Below are 24,875 nucleotides of genomic sequence, written 5' to 3'. Positions count from 1 at the left end.
GGCTCTGCCCGATTTCCCTTTTGCTCATTTGTGTTTGCTGGGATCACTTCAATAAAATGCAAATTAATTTCCTATTAAATAGCCCAAACTGCCTGCCCTGAGCAGCCTCTGAAGGATGGCTGTGAAACAGAGGCTTCCAGCATACCTCCAGCATACTGGGTCCAACCTTCAGTCTGGTTTAGGTCCTCCACAGAGGTAAATCCCCCTTTTTTTTTTTTTTTTTTTCCCTGGGGACCTGTATTCTCAGGAGTTGGAAGTTCTCTCTAACTTTTGCTAATAGCCAGATTTTCCTCCATGCCTGCCCAAAACACACCTTTGCTTTCAAGTGCCTTCAGCCCTAGGCACTGGAAATCTGGGCCACTTTCTCTACTCCTGCCCTTTTTGCCCTACAAACCTAGCAGCTGCTAACACGAAGCAAGACCTTACAGTGTTATGCAAATATGGAACAAAAAGAAAGGGTCCCTGTCTGAAAGAGGTGACAGTCAAATGCTTCATGCTCTCTCCCTAGTCCTGAGGTTACAGCCAAATGTTTTACTTTATCCTCTTTTCCAAGAGCTCCTCTGTCCCTTGTTGTCTTCCCTTGCGTTTCTACAGCTATAACAGGGGTTGGATTTGGCTTGGTGTCTCCACAGGGCAATACAGACATGCCATCGGTCACTGCAACAGCAAACGGGCGGAAAGGGGAGTTGTTAAATGTGCAAAGAGATGGTACAGAGTGGCAGAAAGCCTACATTTACAAGGAGAATGAGGAACTTTTGACTACCCATTTCAGGACAGCTTAAAAACCCCCAGATTTCAGAAGCTGATACTCGTGTACTTTCTGAAAATCATGCTTCTGAAGCTGGGCACCCCAAAATCCCTAGCTGCTTTCAGATACATTGGTTATAGTGTGTTTGATTCAAGCTTTTCCCAGCAGGCACCATATGGGCTTTGGTCTCCCTGTGGGTCCTGGGGCTGCGCCCCTTCCCACTGCACAGACATGCTAAGGACTCAGTTTTATGGCCGAGTAACCTTTGTCTTGACACCGATTCTGCAGGCTCTGCCTGAGAGGAAAATAAAAATCATGAATGTGAATGACTAGTTGGCTTGGAGTCTTCACAGTTTTTATATGATTTCATGTGACCTCTGTCCCAACCTCAGACACAAAAGCATCTGGACATAATAATACCTGTTTATAAATAACATTGTATCATCATTTGTTTAAAAAGAAGTAAATCCTAATGATTATTTTTTAACACACCATGAGCTTTCTGACATAATGAAAAGACAGGAAGAGTCCCAAGGCTGGCATTTCCCCAAAAATGTAGATTGTTGTGGGAAAGGAGACAGAGTAAGCTTCCTGCTTTTGTAAAGGAAACTTATTTTTTGAAGTAAGATAAACTTAGAGCACTGCTTTTGTAAAGATTGAGGCTTATTTTACTTACTGATATCACATGCACATCAGCAGGCAGCGCCAAGGTGGAAGTGAGCCTCTGCATGTACTTGTTAGCAGCACGTTCGGCAGAGTCCGCTCGTGGCACAGGAGAGGACACTTGCTGTGCACGGGGAAGTCCTGGGGCCAGAAATGGCGAAGGTGGCCGGGAAGCACCGTTGTCTTTCCTCTGCCACAAGATCACTGTCTGTCTCCAGTACTGCCCTTGGCTGAGCAGCAGTGAGACTCTGCAGGTCCTGAGTGGGGAGAGAGCAGTGGTACAGAGGATCCTGCCGTAGCCAGACAGCAAGCTTGATCCTGCAGACTTTCTTCAGGCATCTCTTAATGACTGAGAAAGTAGCAGCAGGGACATAAGCTGGGATCTGCTAAAGATCAGTGAAAGATGTTCCTTCACTTTGGCAGCTTGGTTCAGACACACATCCATCTCACTGGCCCACCAGTGACGAGGGTCCAAGTTCAGCAGTGCCGTAATGGTTATGGGTTGCCAAAGGCAGACAAAACGTACCCCCAAGTTGGTCACAAAGCAGTAAATCACTGCAACCTGCAGATATGTACATGCCTTTGGGTAGGAGCCAAGCTCAGCCTCAGTAGACATAAATGTGACTTGTACTGAGGGCTACGGGCTAGATCAGCCATACTAACACCAGCCATCTATACCATACAGCAGGACTATGTTTGTAAGGGTGCTGTGGCCAGTAAAAGACAAAAATTAGCCTGGGAGGTGGAACTAGAAACAGGCCAACACAAGGTTTTTCTCTGTGTCAGCCTGTGGTCAATCACAAAAGTCCCTCTGATGGAGCATCTTGCTGGGTAATCCAGAAAAGAGCTGTGAGCAAGCAATGCTGTAAGTCAGGTCTGGCTATAACCAAAGCCCCTCTTGCAAGAGAAAACCTGAGTGTCTTTACTACAGCCTGCAGGACTGTGAGGAGCATTCTAGGCTCCCAACTGCTAGTGAAGATTGCTCTGCTGTTACTCTGTTGTCCAAGCTGTATTGTCATTGCAGGTGAACCAAGGTAACAGCAAAGCCCTGGGATCTGGTCTGGGATACCTGGAACACATTTGCCAACTGATTGAGAAGATTGGGCAGCTGCAGGAGCACAACCTGCGTCTCCAAAAGCAAGTGTGCAGCTTGCAGAAAGAGCAGAAGATGAGCCAGATAAGAGAGGTAAGGAGACACCATAAGCATCTTCCATTAAATTATATATTCTAGGCCCAGATGGAAAGTTCCAAGTCTGTCAGAGGGAAGATGCTAGTTAACTTGGCCCCACGCCCAGCTGGGCTGGGTGCTCTGGTCTTCAGGGACCCCTCACCCACCATGGTGGGCTCAGCTTCCCTTAGAGTGGGCTTGAGTTTCTGTTCTTGTTCAATTTTTTTTCCCAGATGTCATAGCTACCATGTGCTTGCTTCTGTTAAGTTAAAAAGGGTCCCTCTCATGGAATGGTCAGCTCAGAGTCAGTAGCTTTTGCTTCTCTACAGTTGAAAACTTCCCAAGAACACATCTCCCTCATCAATGTCATCAAAACAAAACATTTCCATGGACCTTCTTAGGAATTGTGTTTTGAATTAAAAGCTCTTTCTTTTCCTTCTTGTTTCAAACCATCAAAATCCCAGAATTTCCCACAAAACAGACACAATGGAAAAGACAAGCGGTGATACCACTATCCAACTCCATGCTCTCTTTCCCTTCTTGTGCATCTGAGCTGCCAAATGAAGAATGTCTAACATGAAACATGTCAGTGTTCCCATTTGTCTTTTTTTTTTTTTTTTAATCAGCCAGAGCTAGCTGGGAAATTTGACTGAAATTTGCAAATCATTTCAGCATCCTCCTAAACAGGATTTTTTAGCCCCTGCATGTTTTGTGTAGCTCTACTCCACCTCTGCTTCTCAGTTCTTTTTCTCTGGCCATCACACCTCTCCTCCCTTTCTATTTATTTTATCACCCCCCCAAAGGAACAGAAGGAGTTTGTCACACCCAGCTATTTCATCCCAGCCATGCTGTGGCGAGTCTTTTATTCTCCCGACAGCGTCATTCCTCCCCTGGTGCTGCTCTCCCACCTGCTGGGACTGGATCTGCAGTAGGTGACTGACTCGTCCTCAGAGCCAAAGCCAAGTTGTGAGTCAGGTTGCAGAGCAGCAGAGCCCGTCATTTCCATGTACCCATCTCTCACGCTCAGAAGAATGCAGCCTCCTACATAGAGCCTGGGAATTGTTAACACATTTCCTGAAGCTTTACAACTGTGAGTCATTGCTCAAAGTAACTCTTCCAAGCTGCAAATTCAGGGTCAAATCCTCATCTGGTGGCTCCCTCCTCCAAGCTCCCACTGAAATGAAAGGCACCGTGTTTTCATTTAAATATTTGAAACTTTGATCTTTTTGGTATTTTCCAAGATCTCTCAGCAGTGCCTTCTCAGCCACATTTGTCCCATACTGTTCAGTGGGAGTTGGACTCCCAGATGTAACATTCAGGACTTGCAATGTAGTCTACAAAACTGGGTGATCTCTTGGGTATCTTTGTGGTGCCTGCATCTCCTATATCTGAGCAGCTCTCTGTCATTTCTTTCTTCAGAGTCACAGCCCCTCTGTGTAGAAGAGGAGCACTACTATCCCCATTTGCCATGAGATGTGGAGGTTGCTGTCCACATCACATTTTGGAGGGTGTCCTAAGGCTACTTTCCAAACCATGTTCACTCTCCACACAGACTATGAGCATGGAAAGGTTTCCATGCCCCAGACCTGGCTAGGGAAGACACAATCCCCAGAGCAGAGATGGGTTAGTGTGGTACTAAGAGCTGATTGTGCGGATGGTAGATGGCCAGTGCCCCCAATGCTGTTCTTGAGAGCTGACAGACATCAGCCATCACCACAGAGCCTGATGACATTTTGATCCTGGGACACAAAGGGAACATGGTTACTCCACACACTTTGCTTTACAAGGAAATCTTTAGTGCCCTGGGCCAAAAGTAGCATCTTGCATCAAAATTTCAAAGCACACACTCCCCCCCTCACCCCCCCAAGGCAACATATACAGGTGAGATGTTATGTTAAAACTGTCAATTGCTTGGAGGTCTCCAGAGCTGCTAAACTGGTGTTGGCCTGTCCTGGTTCCCTTTCCACTTCAGCTGGATAAAGCTCTCCTTGCTTTCTGCCCTACTAAACTCTTGTGCAACTTGGCTGTGCAAGGTAGATCTCCCAGCCCACCACACCAGCTACAGCAAAAGTACACCAGCCAAAGTACGACAGGGATCTCACCAGTCAGATTCACTGCAAGCAAACTATGGCATCCCATCAATAAAAATACAAGATACTATTGTCTGTGCACTTTCCAAACCAAATAGCATTATCTTAAAATGCGAGTCACTATTATAACGGATCTGTTTATTTACACAAATCCCTTAGCTGAGCAGCTCTGTGTTTAGAAACTTGTATTCAATTCCTTCTGAGAAAGAAACCGAAAAGATGCTGAGTATCAGGCAATTCAAGTCAAACACCAATGAACCCATGAAAAATTTACATTACCAACTCCAGGCTCCTCAGCCTTTTAGAGAATTAAATAATTTGTCTGGGTTCTGATAGGTCTCAGGACAAGGCTGGGCATCCCTGGGCTGGGATGATTCCAATTTGCCTGTACCATCGCACTGCCCGGTCACTTTGGGCTGTCGCGGCCTGAGACTCTGCATAATTTCTTCTTGTCTGGTGTAGGAGTATCTTCTGCAGCATTGTTCCTGTGGAGCTACCAGCATTTTCCTCAACTCGTACCAAGACACGAAGTCGTTTTTTGCTGGGAGGAGCAGACCTCACAGTCTCTTGGTTCAGACTGGAAACCCTTCTGATCTTTCCATCATCCCAGAAATAGGAGCGAACACTGAAAAGCTGAACAGCTGCAAAGGTGAGTTCAAATACTTCTAACCTGCCCTCCTGCTTGCCACCAGCTGGTGAAATAAGCTGACCAGCAAGCTCCTTTTCCCTGGGAAAGACAGATGGGAACAGAGCAAGGTGTTAGTGGAACTAAACCTTAGCTTTCCAGCTAAAAGATGCATTTTAAAATGCTTTGTCTATAGCTAGGATTTTAACACTTGCTGCCTCACGTGTGAAACAGGACTTCTTGCACTGCAGCTGTGGCTGCAAAGATTAGGACAAATGCATTATAAAATGGGTCTCTCTTTTGGAAACTTAGCGTGCCTGAATGGGTCCATTAGTGGAGCCCCTCCACATGGCTTTAAAATCTCCCCAGCCAAGGTAGAATTTGATCTAAGATGGAAAGCCTTATGCCTGTTGTTAGTCTCCTACCCTTTCAAGGAGGCACAGAACACATTCCTGGATGATGACTTATTCTATAGACCAAGTGGAAACAAGCCCCAGCTGCAAAGCTTGGATCCAGATACCAACTTTTCCAGAAAGCTGAGAAAGACTGGGCTCAGTCTACTGATGATAAAGCCAGCTGAAAAGTCTGGATCCAATGTTAGATGTGAACCAGCCCACTAAGCAAGCCTGATCAGTTTATTTCAAACCTTGGACTTCATTCTGCCTCTAATACCTGGTGAGACGCAGAACATCAACGCACCTCCTGGCAGGGCTGAGTCAGGGTGTAAATGGCCTTTGGGATCTCTAGTGCTGAGGCTCCGAAATGCTCTTTCCTGGCAGTTTCAGAGCAGGCCTGGAAGGAAAATAAGACCATGAGGAAGCCATTAGAAAGTCCTGCTGTGGTCAGACACTTTATTGGAACATTTACCTAATTTCCACTGCAGTGTGGCATGAAGACACATGGGGTCTCATCCCATCATTAAGTCCTTAGGGTTCTCGTTCCATCTGGGGTTGCAGCTTGCTGGAAGCACTGCCCAGAGGCCGTCCTAGAAGGACACGGGCTGAGAAATGTGAGCAAGTCCTTGAATTTCATTGCAGGAAGTGAGAGATACCTGGATTCAGGAAACAGCCAGCCGATGGTGGGGCTCAGGAAGTCGTCCAACAATAGGAACAACAAGGAGAATGAATTCAGAGAAGCTGGTAGCATGGCTGAGGGACAGGCTTTTCCGTCAAAGGACCCGGCAGTAAGAAAGGTGAGTGATAAGCTTGGAGCCAGACTCTGAGTGGGACCTGTGGGAGAAGCAGGGAGAAATTCTGTTCAGGCAGATCAGAGCGGGGTGCCAGCAGAACAAGCCAACCCTGTCTGCTACTGAACAGGGCTGGGGTGCTGAGGGCCAGGGTGCTCTGTGCCTCTCTGCTCCCAGCCTTAAATGAAGATAATGGCTGTGTCTTTGTGCCAAGAAAGGCACAAACAGCGCTGGTGCAGGAGAGAGGAGCACTGCAGGCAGCGGCATGGGCTTTAGCCCTTGCTAACTTCAGATAACACATGAACTTTGTCATAAGTATCTTCGCTACTGCTGCTAGAGAGATTAAACCAAGCACACATTTGCTACCGCATATAAAAATTAGTGAGTCAATCCTCAGCTGGCAGCACTTATTACCAGACTGGCAGCATATGAGTATAATTAGCTCCAGTCCCCAAAGTGTGTTTCAGGGAAAATGTGTCGCTGAAGTCCAAGGGAGCCAGGACGAATGCTTTTCCTCTCCCTTTCTTTCCCATTGTTTGTGGCCGCCTCAGCACTTTCAGGTTCCGGTGGGGATCAGAAGTGCTGAAATGCCAGGGCAAAGGCTCTAATCAGAGTATTCCCAGTCTGACAGGAAAGAGGAAGGAGTAGGTCTCTCATGGGAAAGACCTTCTCATGAAATTTCCACCCCAAATTTGCAAATAGGTTGCAAACATTTCGTTGAACTTCAGAAACCAAATCAAGGCTGAATCCTGAAAGGTGCTCGGTGCTCTGGCTTGTGTCCAGCCAAGTTCTGGAGTATGAACATTATTTTAAACACACTGGAAGCCTTGATGACTTCACAGGCCTACAGAATCAAGATCCACACTCTTTAAACTGAATACTTGTGCTCTCTTGTCACACCGCACCTTAGTATTGTCACTTAGAATTGTATTTTGTACCTTGAGCATGAAATGCCTCATTTCCTTCTCCAGTGCAGGTACTGTATGGGAATCCTGCTACACTAGTCGCCAGGCTACTAGGTGCTGCTATACACATGAACTGGCAGTCTAAATACAAAAGAGAGGTGAGAGGTGGAGGAGGAAAGAAGGGATTATCACATGCCTAAGGGACTAAATTGTAAAGAGATAAAAGGACTTGACCAAGGCTATAGGTGGACTCCAGGGCAGACCTGAGAGCAGAGCCCAGTCTGTTCTCAGCACTGACGGAAGGTCTCACTGTCTTGTTATTTATTAATTTATTTACCTTTTGTTTTTAGGGTCTGGACGTCAGCAGGAACATCTCGGTACGTACTGCCTTTGTAGAATCTATTTAGCTTGTACCTGCGTTATGGACGAAGCCTTGTAGTTCACAGCATTATACATGAACAAAAGAGGTTTACTGACCCCTGAAGTTTACTATCAAAGTAGCAGACACGCACATATAGTGACTTATTGGGGTCTGTTATTCCCCCACTCCCACTGCAGACAACAGCTAGCTAGCCTTCAGCAACAGGCAAATGCTCAGGCTTTCTGTGGTATTAGCAGCACTTGCTTTTCTGGGACAACACCAGCGCAATGAGGGACTAACTGCTGAGGCTTCCAAAACCCTTCCACAGCACACATTAATCCTAGAAGTAAACACAAAGGTTTGATATTTCCATGAGTAAACAGTCTCACTTATGGGCAATTAACTCAACAGCACAGAAACTGGTGTTGCAGTTTTCAGCTGAGCCCATGACCTCATCTGAAGTGTCGAACTGAAAACTTAGCAGAGCGCCAGGAAGAATTACTGCAATAGGCTCTGCCTGGGCTGGTGCGTGCGGCTGGGCAGTCGCCAGGTTGTGTGCCCAAGGTGGCCACAACTCCTGGAGCAATGGCTCTGCTGGTGGCACAGTGGGAAGGCACCTTGGGACAGGGCAGAACAATGCCCCAACAACGGTTCTGAGAACTTCACTGAAACTGGAATTGTTTCTCCTCACTACGCTAGTCCCAGGGCATGATCTAATTTGTTCTGTTCCCAAGGTTTTCCAGCCATTACTTTAGGAAATTTAAAACAGCGTAGCAAAAAAGCATGAATGTTTTTGATGCATCATGTCTTTTCAGTTCATGAGTCCAGATGGGCTCAGCCCTGAGAGAGCAAACATCAGGGAGGGCCTCATGAGACTCCCTGACCTCCTGATAATCTCTATTAGCATTTCAAATGTAAGTGCCCAATAGCTGTGGCTTGTAGACGTGACAGGGAAACAAAGGCTTGATCTCTTCTAATTCATGGTCCACAAAATTCACCACCTTGAAAAGGGCTGATAACAATGCACCTGGCCTAATAGAAAGGAGAAGGGAGTCAAGCTGCTTTTTTGGGTTGTTTTTGTTGTAAAGCCCCCTGGGTGCATGCTAGTAGGTAGGAAACCAAGCTGATCTTTTCTTTTCCTTTAGTACAGTATAACAATAAGGTAAAACGTGCCTTTAGGCAGCTACTCAGCACTTACCAGTGAAGTGCCCTCACTCTCTAAAACATTAAGTCAGAAAGAACAGCAGGGTCCTAGGCACGGGAATGTTACCAAACAAACTACAAAAAGGATGGCATTACTGACAGTTGATCCATCCTGTCTCATTGTGTCCTACACATGTACAGGCTGGCCACCAGGCATCATTGCAGGGTGTTAAAAATTCGTTTGTAGGACCTGACTCCTATCTGTCCAAACTAAAGAAGCTTCCCCCTCTTCCCACCACCCTGGAGTACCCCAAAATATCACGCTGGCCAGATGAGGTCTGCCAGCAACTCACCTCTGATCCTTCAAGCTGTGGTTTGTTTTTGCTCCCTAGGGTGAGAGCCATGCTTGGGGGAGAATGAGAGATCTTATGAGGAAGACACGGCTGAGAAACCAGAACAAGCTGGGGCTGTCCTCTGCTGCTCTGAAGAGGTCCTGCCCACAGTTGTACAGGTAAGGCAGAGCTGTGGGAGATTTTCACTTAGTGTTGGGAGGAGATGGTGAGAGATTTACTTCTTCCTTAGTGCCCAGGTGCTCCAAGATCCCAACTGGATAATGTTACCTGTGTGAGAGGAATGGAAACATGGTCCCCAAAATAAGGTGCTCACCCCCAACAGGGCAAGGGGATGTTCACAATCAGTCAGAGCCATTCTGTAGCCTAATTATCTGTGTTTCTGCTCCCTTCTAAGCATTACAGTCAAGGTTAATGCTCTCCTCCACCTATCTTCGCATCTTTCCTGCAGTGGAACAGTAACCCATATTGCATCTGTGACAGGGTGGGACAGTTGGAATCAGCTGGAAGGTTTCCTATCAGAAGAAAGGGAGATGCAGTTTGCTGAGTGTGTGCTCACGGGTGGGTCCTGTTTGTTGCTGTGGATAAACATTTGGGTCAAGCATGAGGTCTCATTTCTATGAAAAGATCTGTCCTGGCCCCTTGGGCAAGTTTGACTACCAGGCTAGTTACAGCATGGCCTCTGTCTGAGCTATACTGTGCAGTGTATGTCTACCTGAGGTGATGACAGGGCTGCCAGCTAACCCTTGCACAGATATTCCCTGTGCACTTGCCAAGTCCTCCCAGCCGGTCTGGTGAATTGGGGGTATTTGTGTATATAACTGGGTAACAGGAAGACCCTGGGTATGTTACTCACCAAAGGAGGAGCATTACGGAGCTGGGTGTCTCCCTGTGTTTTTTCAGCTGAGGTCTCAGTAACCTTGAGCGGAACAGCTCAAATGTGCTTAAGCCCTCCTCGGCTTTTAGAGACGGTGATGGTGGGGAAACAGCAGTTGTTTAAGCACTCAGGAATGTCCCATTGTTCCCCTTAGACCGCCTGTACCTACCTTAAAAATGCATAAGGGAACTGGGAATCTTGTAATTACAGCTGTAAAAAAACCCCTCTGTAGTTCGTGGAGTGATCTTTCCAGCTGGGAAAAACTTGGTTGGGGCCCAAGCACACGTAACAGGCAAGCTTCCTCCTATTGTTTGGGAAACTGAAAGAAACACAAAGCAGAAAGAGATCAAACAGTTCCACCTAAAATAGATGGTGAACCAGCTGGGGAAAAAATACAAGTTCTTGTGAACCTTCCCTCTAAACCTGAATAGAACCAGGACTTTATTTGGGCTTCAGCAAAGTCCCCTCTCTGTAACCTCCCCCTCGGAGCGCTTTCTCTGCAGCCCTGAGGACACTGCCGGTGCGGGAGAGCGGCACGCTAGGTCCGCAGCTGGCGAAATCGATGTACTTCCAATGAAGGGCCAGCTCAATAGCTCCTAACAGAAATAGTTTCTGCCACTTTCACATGTGTACTGGACAACTACTACTGTCATAGAAATGCTGTACAACAAGATGCCAAATGGATGATTTTTTTTTTTTTAACCTGGCTGTAACTGGGCAGCCCCAGTGATCTTGTAGACTGATTTTTTCCAGGCTGCGGCCTTCTCTTTTCTTTCACTAACTTTCTTCTCCCATATATCTACATAAACCCCTTGTCCTTACTTATGCCCCTTATGTCCCTCTATTTCCTCTTCTCCTGCTTCCTAGCTCCTATTTCCCAGCCCTATCTGTATTTGCTCTTGCTCTTTTTACCCCACACCCTGCGATAGCAATGCACTGACACCGGGCTTCTCACTGTTGCCTGGAAAAGCTGGGCACCTTGCTCCTAGGGCATTTTGGATACACAGTTGCCCTCAGGCTCCTTTGAGATAAAAAGTTCGGCTGAGTGGATCAATGACAGCCCGGCAAGTGCTGCTGGACAGAAAGCCAGCTCCTTCCTACAGCAGTACCGAAACGGTAAAGCAAGAAAGTCTCGCTTGTCTGCAGCTCATGGCAAAGCAAACATTGAAGCCCTCATACTCTCAGCATTTAAAGCCACTGTCTTTGTTATAATTTATGAAACATGTTTGTCCTGGCTCCTGGTCCTGTTTGTACATGCAGGCATATAGAATTGGATGGCTTTTGCTTACCCGGGCTTCCTTGGGCTCAGAGACACTCCCAAGGTCTTGAACTGGAACAGGTTGGAGACTGGTGCCCTGTATCACCATGTAGCTCTGAAAGAAATAGATTTGTTGCTTTCGACACCCAGTCTCACTTGAGTCATTTGGGCAATTAGAGAACTCTCTTTGTTTTTGTTACTAGGTCAAAGCAAATCCCCTTTCATGCTCCTACTCTGTTATGATGAATGATCTGCTCCAGGGCAGTTGTTTTGTTTTTCTTTTCTTTTTTTTTTTTTTAACATCTCCAAATAATTCTCATAGTAGAGAGAGAACTTGGGTCTTCCAGCAGGAGAGAGGGAAGCCTGCCAAGGTAAACGTACTGGCACAAGACTCAGTGGTTTGTCATACATTGTTCTAAATGGGCTCAGGTTTTAATTTCATTTTCTTTTTCCTGCTAGTACTTTTACTCCCGCAAAGCAACATCTATTTTGTGCAAATGGCCAGAACAGGCTGATAAATGACTTGATCATGGTGTTATGAACTTAAGCAGCACGTGGACTTGGATCTAACCTATGGCAGAAGAGTAGATTTCTTTCCCATATCATTGCAGAATGATCCCAAGGAACCTGCTTCCAGCTCAAGTGACCCCTACTTGAGGGGCTTTTTGTCTTTCCACTGTGACCTGTTTTAGTGACAGAAAACTGTTCTCAAATGATAGTGGAGCATCATATAGTCAAATACTTGCCCTTGTTAAACAATTGCAGTCTGCTGCTACTTTGAATGGTAAGGAGAGAATCCAGCCTGACCTGTGAAGTCTGGGCTGCAAGTTCTGCAGGAGCTTACCTTGATCCATTTATTGCCTGTACATTGCCACTCCATCTGACAGTATAAAATCTGTGTGAAGTTGTCTCTGGCTAGAATAGTGTTACAAACAATCCCCCTCAAATCCAGGGTCAAGTAGGAGCCTATAGAACCTTCACTGAGTTTTTCCTTATTTTCTCCAGCTCCCTTTGAGGACAAACAGACAAGATGTACAGTCTCCTGCTGCTTCCAGTGGCTGCTGCTGGGATGCAGGCTGGTCCAGCAGTTGTTCCAGCCTTGGCAGAAACACAGAGACAGCCATCTCAATGAAAGCAATTGTGCTCAGGAGCTTTTCTGATGCTATCCCCAACCCCCTTCTAGGGCAGGAACTAATTTGGGAAGCTTTGGGCAATCCCAACCTGGCATTCCAGTGCAGACACACCCACCTGTGTATCTATGGGAGTTGCAGCTTTAATGCAACTGCGTGGGAATGAGCTAACCTCAGATTATGATATCTTTCATGGTAAGGATGCTAGTTTCAGTTTGACAGCCACCAAAAACTTGCTGCTGGATGATGACTATGTTGCAGTTAGGGTGAAGTAAGTTAGGAAGGACGATGCTGTTCCAACGTTACAAAAAACTCTTCTTCCGTACTGTATAGCAAAGGCTGAAGAGGGCCCTAGAGCCTTAGACCCAGCTCTGAACGCTGCTTTTCACATGGGAAATTACTACCAAGGGAGATCTCTCTGCTCAGTGTTGAGAAGCAGCAAAAGAATTAAAGAATAACATCAAGGCAGAAGTTTGGCCATTCCATTGTAAAAAACTTAAGAGGTCAACAAAACAAAAGTCATACAACATTAGATTAAAAAGAAAACAAAGTAGAAGCTGGCAAAAAAGTCTGCATCAGTCAGGGCTTTGAGGTAAAGTTGGGGTTTTTTTTTCAAGATCCAGATAGCTAATAGCTATTCATTTTCTGTATATAGCTTAGAAATATTGCATTAACAAAACACCCCAAAACCCACAGCTTTTCTATCTTAAACAGCAGCTGTTTTCAAAAAGCATTTAAAAAAGTTTGTCTTTCATAAGTCCTGGAGGCCTAAGCTAACTAAGCCATTACAACCAAACAGGATACATTACACTTATTTCAATTGGATATAATAAATAATGAACAGTCCACGGCAGCTAGCTTCATGTTGTTCTTCAAAACATCTCATTTCCTGCTTACAACTTCAGGCCAGAATTTTTAACTTCCCTGTGACATTCACCCACCAGTCTCTCACCCTCGCTTCTAGCTAGCAGAAAGTACTGGTTGCTCTCAACAAAATGTTTGTGTTCAATCTGTTACATTGTGACTCCATGACAAGTGATGTATTTTATAGCTCCCTTTTTTTGGTTACTGTCACAAATATTTGGATAGCTTCTGTTTTGGAATTTCAAAGTGGAGAGGGGGAAGCTGCTTTGGGTACAGCATGAGTGTTGGGTACATCCGCACAGCATATTAATGCTAGAAACACAGCCATGCATTCTGATCACTGTCAACTTTAATTGTATTTTTCCATTTGTTAAGGCCAGATATTATGTCTTCAGAGCTGAGGAAAACTGAGAGGAATTCCATGATCGTTCTGGGGCAAAATACCAAGAATGAAAACATATGGCCTTTCTGATAACCCAAGTCAAATGGAACAAGGTAAAATAAGTCAAGCAGCATGTCTTGCTTTGTGGGTTGGTTGGGGGGTTTTTTGTCTCCTCTCAGCACAGAAGTGAGGCAATCCTGTTCCTTCATCCAGACGTGCTCCAACCTGCAAAGACAGGATCAGGTTAGATTTTTGAAGTTCAAATTGTATGGATTTACACCAGCCGAGGACTGGGTCATATATTTTTATTTTAATAGTCCCCCCACTTAAAAAAAACCACAACAAAAAAAACCAAAACAAAAAACCAAGAACCCCCCCCCCACACACACACACCACCCAAACAAAACATTAACACAATTTAAGGCATCTATAGTCATATAGGCTGCATCATGCAGCCTGTTTGTAAAATGTACAGCAGCAAATTCATTTATCTCCAGTCAGTCAAAAGACTCACAAATAAGCCAGCCACATATCTTGTGAGACAGAGACAATCTATCCACAATCAAGACTAAAAGAGAACCAGGCTCAGCTTCATCTTCCACCTTCCCAACTCAGCCCACAGGTTAAAGTCAGAGAACCCTTTTCTAATCTCTCATGTTCACTGCATGTTTTTGTTTCAGAAAGGCAAAGCGGGAACACCACCGGACAGACAAAACCCAAGAACCCCAGAGTTACTTTGTACATCCTACAGTTGTCAGACCAACTCCAATTTGGGTGTTGGAAGGGAAAGAGAGAAGGGGGAGGTTGAGAAGGGTCTGTGGACAGATGCGTGCTCAGCTATGTACAGCTTCGCTCCTGAATCTGAATGTGAAGTACACTTACAAAAATCAAGCCACGTATGAAAAATGCAGTCAGCATCTTGGCGACATAACCAACAAAGACTTTTAAGTAAGATTTGGAAATTCTTCCTTCTTTCTGTGTTAGAAAGAATTGCCTGAAACATTGATGCTTTTAAGTTATAATTGCTTTCTGGGGACCTTCTCCAGCTGAAATAAACATTATGGAACACAGCAGCATTGAGAAGAGTGCCAGGGACTCCTTGCCCAATGCAGAAGTGGGGCCATTAGAAGGACAACTTCCCCAGGGGAGAGGGCTCTGCTTGTCCCCAACACAGCTCCTCCCTCCAGAGCAGGATCTGGCCAGCTGTGCCGTTTTACTGGAATCTAACAGGAAAACCCATCTGCAAAGCCTAGACTTCCTATGAGGCCATTCCTGAATCCACTACCAGGTTCTAATCCTGTGGGCCCACTCCTTCTGCAGAGATCCGTCGACTTCAGTGCTGCCCTGCGCAGAAGCTGGCATTGTACAGGCTCATTGCAGAGGCCAGAGCGAGGGACACTGCAGGAATCAGCCTTTCGAGAGACTGGAAGGTACATCCAAGGCAACACCTCAGCTTCACCAGGCAGCCCAGCTCTCTGGCAGGCTGTGTTATCAATCTTTTTTTGGGGGAAACTATGCTTGAGCTCCTACTTTCAAGTTACATCCCCTAGCTGTGCTGGTAGGGTAGCCATGCTGCTGTATGGCTCAGCCTGTGCTCTCTGCTGGAAAAAGGCACAGAGGAGAGCAGAGCTGCAAGGAAGTGTTGCTCAAAGATACATCCTTTACGAGCTGCTTCTTTTTCCCCTAAGGCTGTTCTTTTGGGTCACATTAACTTCTTCATAACACTATGGCCATATTTGGTGGCTGTCTTATTGCCGCATGTCCACTCTGGTGACAGCCAGCTCATGGTTCTGAAGGTCCCATGGTTGCAGTAGTCTTGACCCACCAGCTCTTACTGGTACTAGCACAATAATTAACGCACATTAAATAAAGATTTAAATAAACCGACTTTGTCCCTTGTTAAAGGTTATTCTACCCCCTAGATTACAGTATAATTGCAAGTCAAGCACTTGCTGTTTAAAAATGCCTCCCCAGCCCAAACTTGCCTGGGAACTGAGATTTGAGAAGCTGGCAGGAATAGGTCAGCTTCAGCAGGCTTCACCTTTCAGTAACAGATGTTTCCCCTGTGCTCACCTGGAGCCCTTGGAGTCTCCAAAACCAGAGCAGGATCTCCTCTGAGATTCAAAGCACCTCAGCCATGCTCTCCCAGGGCAGCTGTAGTGTGCAGGGGTGAGTGAAGGCAGCAGCACAGGTCTGGTTCTCCAAGTACTGTTGTTACTTAGCATCTCCAAAAACACCCCCAATAAACAACAGAAAACACACCAATAAAAAAATATGGTCTGTGCTGACTCAAAGTTAGCACCCTAAAGTAGATGTGTTTAATGTTTCAGTTGTAGCTGCTGCTGCAGGACTTGGTTATTCACTGTATATCTCGCTAGCTTTATCCAAAGCTGGAAATATTTATAACTTGATTATTCTGTGAATAGTCTGTATATCTCCATAAATACAGGGGGCTAAAATCCTGCATTAACTTACACCCTCCATTATCCCTCCAGCTTTACAGAGACTGTAAGGAATGTGAATCCATGCAGAACTGGATGTAAAGTGTTTTAAAACATGACATCATGAACTGGTATTCTCCACCACTACCTATGTTCACATTATAGGTTTTTTGTTGTGTTTTTTTTTTTTTTTACTAAAATGAACTAGCACTCTTATTACAGCATTATATGAAATATAGTCATGTATTTTCAGAAATAAATATATTTATAACATGTAACATACTGTATAGTTCTTCACTCCAGGATACAAGCATGAGAAATTTAATAAAAGACATCATTATTATGATATGATTGTTTTCAGATATTTTATTAATGATCACCTGGGCTGTAGTATAGCAACTGCCACACATTTAAGGTTTTAGGTGAGCATAGCTGATCAAGACAGGAATTGTTACCTCCATGTTTTCAGAGACCTTCTTTAGCTCTGGCAAAGCAGCAAGTTTGCTCTTTTGAGGCTGGTGCTGTTCTCAAAGATCCAGAGGGCAAGGAGAGCCTTTGGAAAGTTCAGATACAGCTGAGCATGGATGTTCCTTTTGAGCAGCCCTGTATTAGGTGCTGTTCCTGGGCTTCGCTTCCAAAGCTGTAGAGCTGGCAACACAGCAGGGCAGCACGCACAAGGGACAAAGCATGCCAATGCTCAACTTCAGGGTTTCTTTTTGAAAATTTGGGTTTATTAACAGCACTGCACAACAGCCTCAACTAATGGGTGCTGGCTGGCCTCAGGACTGCTTTTCCTCAGCCTCCTTCTTTCACAGCCCACTGCACCCTCCTGGACAGAGCAGCTTTCCTTCACCCACAGGGGTCTAAACCAATGTCTACAGCATCACACACCACTTTTACTTCAGCTCTATAACTGGGCAGAAGTGAAGCTAAAGAAGGTGCTGACACAAGAAATCACATGCACTAAGTCAAAGACAGGAACTCAGGGAGAAGAGTTAGTGAGACCCAGCTAAGGAGAGTAAAGGCCTGGGGGGGGAAGCCAGAAATCCACCTGTGAAGGTGGAGGGAGAAAAATACATTTTTGCAGGAAGGAAAAGTTGCAGAACAAAGCAGCAATGAAAGCCTCTAACACCCCAGTGGAGAAGGAGACAATGCACAGAGGAACAAGTCTCCACGTTGCCTAGCTTTCACCCTGTGCCAGTGCCTCACGTGGACAACTCAATCCCACTGCTGCTCATGCCCTCCCCCTCATGCTAGGGACCAAATAGCAAGCCTTAAGCACCCAAGACTTTCCAGAGTGGATAAAGGGAATTAAGTTCACTTCTCTGCTCACCCACTCTCCACTTACCACTGTGTGCATCCTGTGCTAAGCACCAGGTCCATCACAGCAGGATCCAGCTCTGCACCAGAAGGGATGGTCCCTGCAGAGGAATCTACCTGATCCCACAGACTACATGCCCCAAGCTCCCTGCCACTTTGGGGTTGTTCAGCAACCCCACGGAGGGCAGCAGGGAGCAGCTGGGCAGGGACTCTCCTCTCCTAGCCCCTTCAGCCTCCACACAGGCACCTAAACTCTCTAAGCAAATATTTTTGTCTGCCTTACTGAGGCATGGGAAGACTCCAGCTGCAGCCAAGAAGGTGTTTAGATCTTGGCTAGCACACACAGTTGAGAGCAGTGCCAAAGCACCCTGCCTAGTGTACTGAAAAGGTATAGTCTATATTAGTCCTCTAATTGCCCACTTAATTAACATTACAGACAGCTGCTAAAGACTTGTCATAAGGCCCACTATGAGTTTACACTCTGCTTTCCCAGACAGAGCTCCACCTGTATCAAGGCCATTTAGTTTCTAGATGCACTCCTAAAGGAGCAGGCTGTTTGACTTATCCCCAGCTGATGATTTCACAAGCCTATGATCCTCTCCACCCTCCCACCATACAACTTGGAAGGGTCTTATCTTCTCTTGCTCCAATTAGATTTTGAAAGCAGGCAAGACTAAAAGCACTGGTTATCCTGAAAGTAGCAGGGAAGAGCAGTTCTGCTAGAAAAAACAGAAACATTTAAAGTAATTCCTAAAATTCCTTGTTGGGGTAAGAAAGAAGTTAAAAAGCAGTTCTTATCAGTTGTTAACACCTTCCAATGACACATAGTATTGGTAGACGCCATTTAAATAGAACAATATCTGCTACCTCAAGCAAGCTACTGTTCAGTTCTTTGCTTCCATGTATACAAGAGCTGCTCTTTCTCTTTAAAGGCCCCTAAGCACTATGGTTAAGACTACTCCTCAGTCTTAACAGGGAGAATTTTTTAAAAAAATGGTTTGGTTTTTTTTTTTTCCTTCCCCTCAAGCATCCTTGCTCAAGGACTACCCTATCAGCCATAAGGGGATTTCAGTGTGAGTGCAAGCACCAGAGCTCTCCCAGCCTGGGCAGGAAGCAGTGCTAGAACCCCTTTCCCCTTCCATCATCAGGAAAGGTTTGTTGGACTGTTTTTGACCAGGACCTCAGGAAGCTGAGAATGATCCTGCTCAGCTGCTGTTACTGACCACACCACACTGAACTCCTCCTGATGCTCAAAACAGGAAGTTTTATTTCTTATCTCAGAAAACTACATCAGTGGCACTGTTATGCTAACAGTGATGTCATATTAGCTTTGATCTGAGATCTTAAGGCCCCTAACTGTCTGCTTTCATATGAAGGTTTAGGATTGATCTTTAAATCAAGTTTGATTTTTTTTTTCCTGAAGTTCAAACTATCTAGGCTCTTTGATTTTTTCAGTTAGAATGAAGTTTCCCTGTTCTTATTCTCCAGAAAAAAAAAGTCCCACCTGCCTTTTTTTAGTTTCCAGAGCAAGAGGTAGGTTCATGTATAGCATCATTAGGAAGTCCCATTTGGGTTGTGCTTTGCCACCCCTGCCTCAGAGTCCTGCTACACAAGCACAGCCAGCCTTCTGCACAGTCAAATACCAGCTCTGCATCTCCAAAGGAGAAGTGGCTGCAGGATTTGCTTTTAATTAGTTTTGCTGCACTCCTCAGTGTTTGAGAGGAGACAAGATAAGTACTTTTGAAGGCCACCTTAGCTGCTGACAGAAATGCAGACACCAACTAGCATCAGTCCTGTCTCAGTCTGCAGCTTCCCAGCAGCCCAGGCCATGACAAGGGCTCCCTCTTGACAGCAGCAGACAGTTAACACTAATCCCAGAGCAGAATAATAGCCAGAAAGTGAGATGGATTCAGAGAAACAGCATTTGGAAAGCTCTCATGGCCATCACGATAATTTGTCTTGCAAACAAAGGCTTATAGCCAGGGTCCCTAAGACACACTCCTGTTCAACCCCTTGTGCTCTGGGCCGGGGAGAAGAACTTCCACAGAACAAGCAGGTTTGACAGCCACTTTATTACAATGCATTGATTTTGTGTGTTACAGGCCCCTTCCTTTGCCACAGCACAGCAGCCACAAGCACCATGCACAGAGCTGCCCCAGTTGCCACCGCAGCAAACCCCAGAGCCCAGGGGGCTGCAGCATGCACAGCTGCTCCTGTGGGGGGAGAGGCCCCAGTTAACCCTCCTTCAGTGAGGAACAGGGATGTCTTAGGGGCTCAGTCTTTCTACAGGTAAGACTTAGAACAGCCCCCTTCCCCAGCCTAGCTATGCCAGGCTGACACACTTACCAGTGCCATCCATTGCTGTGTCCCATCTTAACTTGTCCTGGAGGAAAATCACAGGGCCTTTGCTGGAGACATGGGAGGCACTGTCCTGAAGATGCTCAGCACTCCTTTTACCCCCTACAGAGCAATACGAAGATTTTAGGTGAGAAGATGTATAGCCCTGAAGGTCAGTAAACTTTGTCCTGGTCAGCTTCTCAACACATGAGAAGCTCTGAAGGCCAAGCCCTCCACATGGGTCAACACATAATTAAGAGCCTATGAAGACCTCTGCCTTTTTGGCATAAGGAATGGCTTGAGGGAACTAGTCCATAGCTTACATGTCCCCTTACCTCCCAGCTTAGAGAATAGACCCATCTTGCCCTTTGGATAGGGAAGCAGGAAAGCTGGGACACTTACTGGCTTGAGCAGCACAAGTGGTGGCACAGGATTCCTGTACAGACCGGTGGCACACTGAGGCACTGCAGTGGAGGTACACCTAGAAAGAAAGGACACAGCCTGGAATCGCTCAGGCTGTTTCTGCAGAGAGGCAATCTCCTGGTGTGGTGCATTGACCCTGGCCAGCAGCTAAGCACTCACACAGCCACTTCCTCATTCCCCCTACCCTGCTCCAGCCAGGTGGGAGAGAATAGGAGCAGAAATAAGAAAAAACCCATTGCTGGAGACATAAAGACAGTTTGATAAGTGAAGGGGGGGGGGTGTGGGGCAGTGTGAGGGAGGCAGGAGGGAAGAACAAAACCAAAGCAGAAGTTATGCTAAGGCAAATCACCCATCCCACTCCCACAAGCAAACTGATGCCCATCCACTCCCTGAGCATCAGCTGTACTGGAAGACAAAATCCCCCAGTATTTATTGCTGAGCATGACATCATACAGAATACAATATCCCTTTAGCCAATTTGGGTCAGCTGTCCCAGCTGTGCCGCCTCCCAGCTTCTAGCCTACCCCATGCCAACTCACTCGGGGTTGAGAAACAGCAGAGCAAAGAGAAAAAGCCTTGATGCTGTGCAAGCACTATTCAGCAAATAGCTAGAACATTTGTGTGTTGTAAACACTGTTTTAGCTACAAATCCAGAAACGCAGCACCATATGGGCTGCTATGAGCCAAATTAGCTATCCCAGCCATACTGAGCACACCTGGTCACAGGAGGGAGGAGGCAGAAAGATTGCTTTGGCTTGTTTCAGATACAGGCTGTAGCCCTGGAGCCCTCTGCTGCCTGCTGAAAGCAGCTTTGATATCTTTACTATATACCTTCAAACTCTGTCAGATCTGGCATTACAGCACTTCTCCCTGACACCCAGGACACAGCCATCCAAGCACCACCACACTGACCACTGCCTAGGTACAGCTGGGATTGGTTTTGAGTATTAATTAATCCCAGGAGCACTGAGCAAACAGCACAAGACATGGCAAACTTCACAAGATGCAGAGCCTACATGCCTCCCAGGTACCAAAAGCTATTTCCAAGTCATTTTGGCCAAGAAATTTAGTTTAGAAAATATGGATTAGTATAGTTAGAACACACAACCTAAGCTAGCTCAGAGCAGTTTAGGCAGCAAGCTAGCACTTACTTAAGTAAACTCACCTTTTCAATAGTCTCATTTTTTATCACATCCCTCCAGTGATGAACCTTACCTCTACCACATTTGTCTCAGGGAATAAAGAGTTTCTTGCATCAACCTCTCCCCTCCTGTTTCAGGAGGGAATTTTTCCTAGCCTTTGCCTCCTGCAAGTCTCATAGGTATGAAGTGGTTCTTATTGCTCACATGTGTTACTTGTCCTCAATAGGAAGCTAGGCAACCAGAGTCTTACCAGCCCAGAGAGCATCTCTTGGGAAGTGGAGTCCACAAAGGTGAAGGTGTAGAGGGTGAAACGCTGGTAATGAGAGGGGAACAGCAGTCCTGAGCCAAGACTCAAAGGTACCAACTGTGTCTGATAGTTGTCTCCTGCATAAGGGCACCTAAGAAGGAGAGACCAGCAGTGAAAAAAAGTACAAGTCATTCCCCAGACAAAGATATTTACAAGTCACTTACCCATCCACCAAGACAGGCCACTGCAGCTTTTGCTGGGGGTTAACACTTGGTGTGGCCCAGCAGTGGTGAAGGATCAAAACCAACTCTGGATCTGTTCTCTGAAGGATCTTTACTTCTGCATAAACAGGATCTCTCAGAGTCTTCACCACAGGATAGTCACTGTCAGTATAGTAGGAAGTATAGCTTCTATCTGGGACAGAAGAAACCCAAGAGCTATTTTAGAGCAGGAACAAACAGAAAGAAGCTGAGAGTCTCCTCTATAGCCATGTCAGTAAGTTCCCACCATGGCAGGGAAGGAGGAGTGCCAGGGTTCACCCATCAATACTCCTTTATTACTCAGCAGAGACCAGAGACCTGCACGAAGAGGCTTGAGCAAATCCTGCAAACCTCTCATACCTGAGGCAACACGCAGCTCCAAGGACAGAGGACCTGGCTGGGACACAGCAGGGAGAGGTGGCAATGTGAAGACCTGAACACTCAAGGGGATAAAGCTCCCAGTCATGGAGTAACTACAGCGAACATGTAACCTGGGGGACAGGAAAACCCCAAATAAGGCCAATAAGTAAGGTTACTCTGATATCTCCTTTCTCCAAGATGACAAAGTAATATCTGCTTTAATTAGTCATATCGTCAATCTTTCCTCCAACACTTCTTTTTAACAAATACTTGAAATTCTCTTCAGAGTTCAGACTTGAGTCTGCAGAATATCACTGATCAGCACCAGCTTTATTCCCACTAACTAAAGACATACCAGTCCTTAGCCTACTCCAGTGCCCTGTTGTGAATTCAGAGCTTGTGACAAGCAGGAATTTCTCTAGTGACATTGAATGCAGTGACACCCAGCAGTACCAGACCCAGGGTATTACCTGAAAGTGCTATCCCTAGTGACAGAACCAAGGCTCCCAGTCTTCACATCCCTTGAAGCCACCAACTCATTCTCATATATGGCCTGGTCTCCAGTCACCTAGAATGACAGACCATGTGCTGTGGCTGCAGTAAAGTCAAGCTGGATTAATGCCAGGCTGGAGGCCTTTGGCCTCTGGAAGCCCATAGGGTGCCCATCAAGTAGCCAAAGCCATGTCAGGTTGTTCCAGGTCTGCAAGTTCCTGCTATTGCAGCCTAGTGACAGCTGCAGCTCTTACCTGAAAAGTGGTGCCACAGGCAGAAAGCGGGAACTGGTACACAACAAAGGCATTGTTTTTCACAACAGGGACACAACCAGTACCATGTCCACTGGCCAGTTGCACAGAGTCCAGGATAACAGGTGGCAGGGTCACATCTCGAGAGATAGCAATGGAAAACTGGCCTTCTGATGTGCAGTGAGCTGTCACTGGAGGAAAAGATGTAATCAGTCTTGAGCTCAGGAGAAAAGGGTTGGAAAGGAGGCTCTAACATCACAGCAATGACGAGACCAGCAAGTCCTGCAAGTTCTCCTGCCTGTAACCCGCAATGCAAATGCTAAGCACAGCAAGACAAAAGCAACACCGATTCTGGCCATAAACTCAAGTCTGTTGCAATACACATAAAAGGACTGGACACTTCAATGGGACAGAGTATTCTTGACAGCCAAAAATACAGGCCAAAGCCACCTGCAGGACTGGTACACATCAGTCCTGCTCTGCCAGGAAGTGAGGAATCCTAGTCTACAGCTCCTCCAGGATGAGGGGAGGACAACTGCTCATGCTTACCTGTGTTGCCAAAGTAACAAGGCTTCACTCTGTCCCTAGGGTCGTAGCAGCAGCCTCGCAATTCACAGTCTCCCTGACTGATAGGCAAGGAGGCACATGGCAGCCGGTCTTGGCTGAGGACAGCAGAACAGACACTACTGCTTGGAGCATCCAGGGCTGGAAGAAACAGCAGGAGTTTGCAGCTAAAGCACAAAAGCAGACTGGCAAAGACACAGAGGACACTGGTGGAATGTGTCCTGGTGACTCTACATTCAAATCAAAGAAGGTTGGACTCAGGTGAGGGTTAAACACATGTCCTCGAGCTGACACGGAAGCCTGCTCAGAAAGGACCTGCATTTCCATGGAACAGACACTTCACCTGAAGCCATGTACAGGAGACTGCAGTGCATGGGATCTGTCAAGATAAAGTGTTCAGGATCAGCCCTGGTAGTTAGGAAAATGATTGTACGTAGTCTCTGGATCAATCTCTGAACTTGCGGGTCAGAATATGGCTAGGAGACACAAGGAACATTCACCTGCTGACCCTGCAAAGGAGGCATAAGTCCCCTGTGGCTCCTGTGTCCAAACCCTTCTCCAGGGAATCTTCTGCACAGCAGAAACTCCCCTTTCCCAGCCTGCAGACTGACTAGAAACAGCCATTCAAAAGGAAGGGCACTCCTAGTCACAAGATACAAGCAGGGTTTCCCAAGGAGCTGTCAGTCTTACCTGGAAAGTCCACAGGGCACCTGAGTAGCTTCTCTTTATGAATAACCTTTTGTCCAGCAGCATCTGTTCCTTCAAGCCCAACCAGCATGAGGTAATTGCCATCCTGGGGGAAGCCACACCAGTCAGGGCAGCCAGACCAGCAATAGCCACAGTCCCAGCAGAAGCCCTAAGGCCACTCACCCATTCAAAGACATAACAGCCAGTATAGGAGACTGATACTTTCCTGGAGCCATCTGGAGCTCCAGATACCCAGAGCCCACAGTCAGAGTCATTCTGCAGAGCATGTGCCTTCCCCTCAGTATCTAGGGAAAGAGGAGACAGCAGCAGGGGTTTCAGCATCCCATACTGAAGATGGGTCCACTACAAAACAAGGCCCTAGCCAGTATTAGGGGCTGGATCAGCAGGGGTGTGTGAGGGAACCCAGCAGCCAAGAATATCTAGATCCAGGCACAGCACTCCACTGAAACCCTTGACTGCTGGGTCATTATAAACAGCTCCCTGGTTGCACAACGTGCACTGAAACTATTAGACAACACTTCACACTAAAATCTGCCCCTTTCTCCTCATTCCAGGCATACCTCAGCACTATGCAAAGATA

At 46.3% G+C, this 24,875-nt stretch overlaps 2 protein-coding genes across 3 annotated transcripts in view; one reads left to right on the top strand and one right to left on the bottom strand.

The window, feature by feature from the left end:
• The window catches only part of LOC104631627 (uncharacterized), a 31,909-nt gene extending 15,886 nt beyond the window's left edge, over window positions 1–16,023 (top strand). Inside the window, exons 3-9 of the mRNA XM_075758489.1 lie at window positions 2,436–2,597; window positions 5,132–5,318; window positions 6,332–6,486; window positions 7,736–7,762; window positions 9,282–9,400; window positions 13,744–13,863; window positions 14,431–16,023. Coding sequence (XP_075614604.1) covers window positions 2,436–2,597; window positions 5,132–5,318; window positions 6,332–6,486; window positions 7,736–7,762; window positions 9,282–9,400; window positions 13,744–13,840 — 747 coding nt within the window. The 3' untranslated portion in view covers window positions 13,841–13,863; window positions 14,431–16,023. The remainder of the gene's footprint in view (window positions 1–2,435; window positions 2,598–5,131; window positions 5,319–6,331; window positions 6,487–7,735; window positions 7,763–9,281; window positions 9,401–13,743; window positions 13,864–14,430) is intronic.
• On the bottom strand, window positions 13,818–24,719 carry ZP4 (zona pellucida glycoprotein 4). Of its 2 annotated transcripts, none has more exons than XM_075758491.1 (11): window positions 24,458–24,719; window positions 24,278–24,380; window positions 23,573–23,728; window positions 23,027–23,214; window positions 22,751–22,848; window positions 22,281–22,411; window positions 21,885–22,074; window positions 21,664–21,811; window positions 20,251–20,329; window positions 19,858–19,971; window positions 13,818–13,975 (listed from the first exon to the last, which is right to left on the bottom strand). In XM_075758491.1, the coding sequence occupies exons 1-11, from the start codon at window positions 24,614–24,616 to the stop codon at window positions 13,956–13,958; spliced, it is 1,386 nt and encodes a 461-aa protein (XP_075614606.1). In that variant the 5' UTR covers window positions 24,617–24,719; the 3' UTR covers window positions 13,818–13,955. The 2 variants fall into 2 exon arrangements, with proteins under 2 accessions (XP_075614606.1, XP_075614605.1); XM_075758490.1 differs by lacking the exon at window positions 13,818–13,975 and adding an exon at window positions 19,500–19,724.
• Between the last annotated feature and the right edge of the window lie 156 nt (window positions 24,720–24,875).

Source organism: Balearica regulorum, chromosome 7 (assembly GCF_011004875.1).
Source record: "Balearica regulorum gibbericeps isolate bBalReg1 chromosome 7, bBalReg1.pri, whole genome shotgun sequence".
In the NCBI taxonomy this organism is placed as follows: Eukaryota; Metazoa; Chordata; class Aves; order Gruiformes; family Gruidae; genus Balearica; species Balearica regulorum.
This window is presented reverse-complemented; position numbering and strand designations above follow the sequence as displayed.